We start from the raw sequence: 4,754 nt of genomic DNA on the forward strand, positions 1-4,754 counted from the left end.
CTGTTCTTTTTGCGGATACAGACTAACACGGCTGCTACTCTGCAACTTTATAAGTGTACTCTCTGTGCCATTATCTACATCATTGATGAAGATATTGAACAGAACCGGACCCAGAACTGATCCCTGCAGGACCCCACTCATTATGCCCTTCCAGCATGACGTGAACCACTAATAACGACTCTCTGCGATCAGTTTTCCAAACAGTTTTGCACCCACCTTGTAGTAGCTCCATCTAGGTTACCGTCATTTCAACACCATGAAAGTCTTGTTGCCCAACCAGGCTGGGGAAGGAATCTCCTCTGAAGGCATCAACTATTTCTCACTTTGCCTCATGGAACTTTGGATCAAAATCATGAAGGCCCTTCCACTCGAGCCATGGGTCCTTTGGGAGTGTATCAGAGACACCGAACTGGTGTTTTTTAACACCAGTGTTAAGAAACAAACAGTTTTACCTGGACTGTAGTTCATCACAGCTTCCTTCTCTGGGGCAAAAATCGACTACTGGGTGCCTTCTATATCAAACTGAGTTCTTGCCAAATCCTTGGCCTTGGTCAGGGTACATTTACACTTCTCTGGTGTAGAATCTTTTACCAAACTACCCAAAATGTGAGCAGTGCTAGTGAGGAATGGCTTCCCCAAACACACCCTATTTGTTTCTTTAATCTGGTGGCACAGGTCCAAGTTAGGGACTAGAAACACTCCTGCATCAGAATCCCTGTAAGTCACAAAAGGAGGGGAACATATTAAAAATAGATATTCTGCAGCTATATCACATTCAGCACCGATTTCATTGTAGTGCACATTTGCAGCATCTACCAGGGACAAGTTCAGCAAAAGTGCCACTTTTATTTTCTCCACATCAACACAGACAGAGACAGCGGTTCCCACATCATGGGCCACACGCACCCAGTGACTTCAGTTAGTTGCACAATTTAAGGCGTGCTGTTCTTCACCATTTCAGAGTGGAGCCCTAAACCCACAACTGTTTTCTTGGTAGCCTGCCCAGTGGCTTGGAGCATCCTCTCCTGGTGAGTGAACTTCACATGAGCTTCTTCCATGTCATCGTGCAGCGGTGGAGGAAAGTGAAAAATAAGATAAGGAAGGACTCTTTTAGCAAACAGTCATTTGTCCCAAAGTCCCCGATAAATCTGAGCTACATCCTGGAGAACAAAACTAATATTCTGTTATGTGACCAAATGGCCTTCAGGAGAGAGAGAAAAACCCGCAACACAGAGCGGTATAAGTCACTTTCTCTTTCATACAAAATGAAATTCCAGAGCAGGTTACATCTGATGACTCACAAATGAGGAGAGCAGATTCCCCCGTCGCTTTCTCCTCTGATCCATTCAAACCTGCTCCACTCAACAGCACTTCATTATTACAGAGTCGTGTTATTCACAAAAACAAAAATGAGCATCATTGTAATAGGGAAAAACTGCCGACCTTTTCGCCTGCAAACTATCCCAGCTCAGCAGGAAAAAGCCCAGAAGTGGATTTGTCACTGTGCAGAAACTGGGATTTGAACTGGGAATGATCACAGTGTGTTTGGGAGCCCCTGGAATGCCCCATCCAGGTCTGGGACACTTTCATCTCCAGCCCTCAGGAGTCGGATTTAGGATCAAATTGCTATTATTATGTTTGGGAAGTGGAGGGATAGAATAGAGGTGGATAAACTCCATCGGGGCTCAGACAGACGCCAGCGCTGCTGGAGTGAGCCGGCCTAGTGATGGTGATGGAGAAGGAGGGAATCCCTCAACTCACCCCATTTCCTTCTGATGTTGCGGAGGCCAAAAATATGCATTTGTCCCACTCCTGCTCCTCCTCTATTTTATATTGAAATATATTTTAAATGAGAAAAACGGTGAATAAACCAAACAACCTGCTGTCCAGCGCAAACCTGGACCAGCGTGAGAAAACCTGGGAATGAGACAATCTGTCGCCAAAGGGGGAGCTTGCTGACTCTAACAATCACTCTGCTACTAGGGTGACAGTATGAATGTGATGCTCAGGGCTTGTCTACACTGTGAAAATTGGTGTTGATTAGGACAGGTCAAAGGGGAACGTGCTAGCTAACCCCAACCACTGAGTCTGCGCTATATCAGCACTGCACATATAGCAGTGTTTACACATTAGGATAGCTACCTCCAGCAGGCCAACTCCATGAAAAATCATAAGAACATAAGAGCGGCCGTACTGGGTCAGACCAAAGGTCAGTCTAGCCCAGTATCCTGTCTGCCGACAGTGGCCAATGCCAGGTGCCCCAGAGGCAGTGAACCTAACAGGTAATGAGCAAGTGATCTCTCTCCTGCCGTCCATCTCCACCCTCTGACAAACAGAGGCTAGGGACACCATTCCTTACCCATCCTGGCTAATAGCCATTAATGGACTTAACCACCATGAATTTATCCAGTTCTCTTTTAAATGCTGTTATAGTCCTAGCCTTCACAACCTCCTCAGGTAAGGAGTTCCACAAATTGACTGTGCACTGTGTGAAGAAGAACTTCCTTTTATTTGTTTTAAACCTGCTGCCTATTAATTTCATTTGGTGGCCTCTAGTTCTTGTATTATGGGAACAAGTAAATAACTTTTCCTTATCCACTTTCTCCACATCACTCATGATTTTATAGACCTCTATCATATCCCCCCTTAGTCTCCTCTTTTCCAAGCTGAAAAGTCCTAGCCTCTTTAATCTCTCCTCATATGGGACCCTTTCCAAACCCCTAATCATTTTAGTTGCCCTTCTCTGAACCTTTTCTAGTGCCAGTATATCTTTTTTGAGATGGGGAGACCACATCTTTATGCAGTATCCTAGAGAGACAAAGCCCCGGTCAACTTTCACTCAGTTTAGCTACTTGAGGTCACCCCGATTTCCCGCATCTGGGGCTAATGGACGTTCCTGGCAGGAGGGAGACACACTCCCATGACTCCCAGGAGAAAGGAGTTGGTGGAAAGGACCATGGGATTCACCCCTGAGAAGAGTGACCTGCAAAAGGAAAAGTGGGCAACTCACCTGGGGGATCTGAGAGAACACGGTGATGCAAATGCTACAAACAGCCCTAAAAAAAAAGTCACTAGGTGGGAATTAGCAAAGGTCTTTAAAAAAAAAATTTTCTCTGCCCTGCACAAACTTTTTATGGTGTTTATCTATCCTGTGAAATCACTGATGTCTATTAAGGTGTGAGCACCGGATGAAACTTTTCCCTCACTCACAGCATTCATAGGGTTCTCTCCTGTGTGGATCCTCTGATGTTTAAAAAGGGCTGAGTCCTGAGGGAAGGTTTTCCCGCACTCACAGCATATATAGGGTTGCTCCCTTGTGTGCATTCTCTGATGATTAATAAGGCCTGAGCTCTGAGTGAATTTTTCCCCACACTCATGGCATGTATAGGGTCGCTCTCCTGTATGCATTCTCTGATGAGTAATAAGGCCTGAGCTCTGAGTGAAGGTTTTCCCGCACTCACAGCATTCATGGGGTCGCTCTCCTGTGTGGATTCTTTGATGAATAATAAGCCCTGAGCTCCAGGTGAACTGTTTCCCGCACTCGCAGCATTCATAGGGGCGCTCTCCTGTATGGATCCTCTGATGTTTATTAAGGTCGTATCTGAAAGTGAAGCTTTTCCCACACTCACAGCACTCATAGGGTCTCTCTCCCGTGTGGATCTTCTGATGTCTAATAAGGGATGAACTCTGAGTGAAGCTTTTCCCGCACTCACGGCACTCATAGGGTCTCTCTCCTGTGTGGCTTGTCTGATGTTTAATAAGTTTTGATTTCTCACTGAACTGTTTCCCGCACTCAGAGCATTCATAGGGGTGCTCTCCCGTGTGGATCCTCCGATGTTTAAAAAGGGCTGAGCTCTGAGGGAATGTTTTCCCGCACTCAGAGCATGTATAGGGTCGCTCTCCTGTGTGAATTCTCTGATGATTAAGAAGGCCTGAATTCTGAGTGAAGCTTTTCCCACACTCACAGCATGTATAGGGCCGCTCTCCCGTGTGCATTCTCTGATGACTAATAAGGCCTGAGCACTGAGTGAACTTCTTCTCGCACTCACAGCATTCATAGGGGCGCTCTCCCGTGTGCATTCGCTGATGATTAATAAGCCCTGAGCTCCAGGTGAACTGTTTCCCGCACTCACAGCATTCATAGGGGCGCTCTCCTGTGTGGATCCTCTGATGTTTATTAAGGTCGTATTTGAAAGTGAAGCTTTTCCGACACTCACAGCACTCATAGGGTCTCTCTCCCGTATGGATCCTCTGATGTCTGATAAGGGATGAGCTGTGGGTGAAGCTTTTCCCGCACTCACAGCACTGACAGGATCTCTCTCTTGTGTGGCTTGTCTGATGTTTAATAAGGCTTGATTTCTGACTGAACTGTTTCCCGCACTCACGGCACTCATAGGGTCTTTCTCCCGTGTGGCTTGTCTGATGTTTAATAAGTGTTGATTTCTCAATGAACTGTTTCCCGCACTCACAGCATTTGTAGGGGCGCTCTCCCGTGTGGATCTTCTGATGTTTAAAGAGGATTGAGCTCTGAGGGAAGGTTTTCCCGCACTCACTGCATTCATAGGGTCGCTCTCCTGTGTGGATTCTCTGATGATTAATAAGGACTGAGCTCCGAGTGAACCTTTTCCCGCACTCACTGCATTCATACGGTCTCTCTTCTGTGTGGCTCCTCTGATGTCTGATAAGGGTTGAGCTCCGAGTGAATTTTTTCCCGCACTCACGGCACTCATAGGGTCGCTCTTGGGTGTGGTTTG

At 46.4% G+C, this 4,754-nt stretch overlaps 1 protein-coding gene across 1 annotated transcript; it reads right to left on the reverse strand.

Annotated features, from left to right (window-relative positions):
* Positions 1-2,724: 2,724 nt before the first annotated feature.
* LOC113408108 (zinc finger protein 420-like) lies at positions 2,725-4,752 on the reverse strand (the record flags this gene model as incomplete). The annotated part of the gene is made up of 1 exon (XM_026660433.1): positions 2,725-4,752. A coding segment is annotated over one exon (1,608 nt), but the record flags the coding sequence as incomplete, so codon positions are not given.
* Between the last annotated feature and the right edge of the window lie 2 nt (positions 4,753-4,754).

Source organism: Terrapene carolina, unplaced genomic scaffold (assembly GCF_002925995.2).
Source record: "Terrapene carolina triunguis isolate 2854851 unplaced genomic scaffold, T_m_triunguis-2.0 Scaffold779, whole genome shotgun sequence".
NCBI lineage: Eukaryota > Metazoa > Chordata > Testudines > Emydidae > Terrapene > Terrapene triunguis.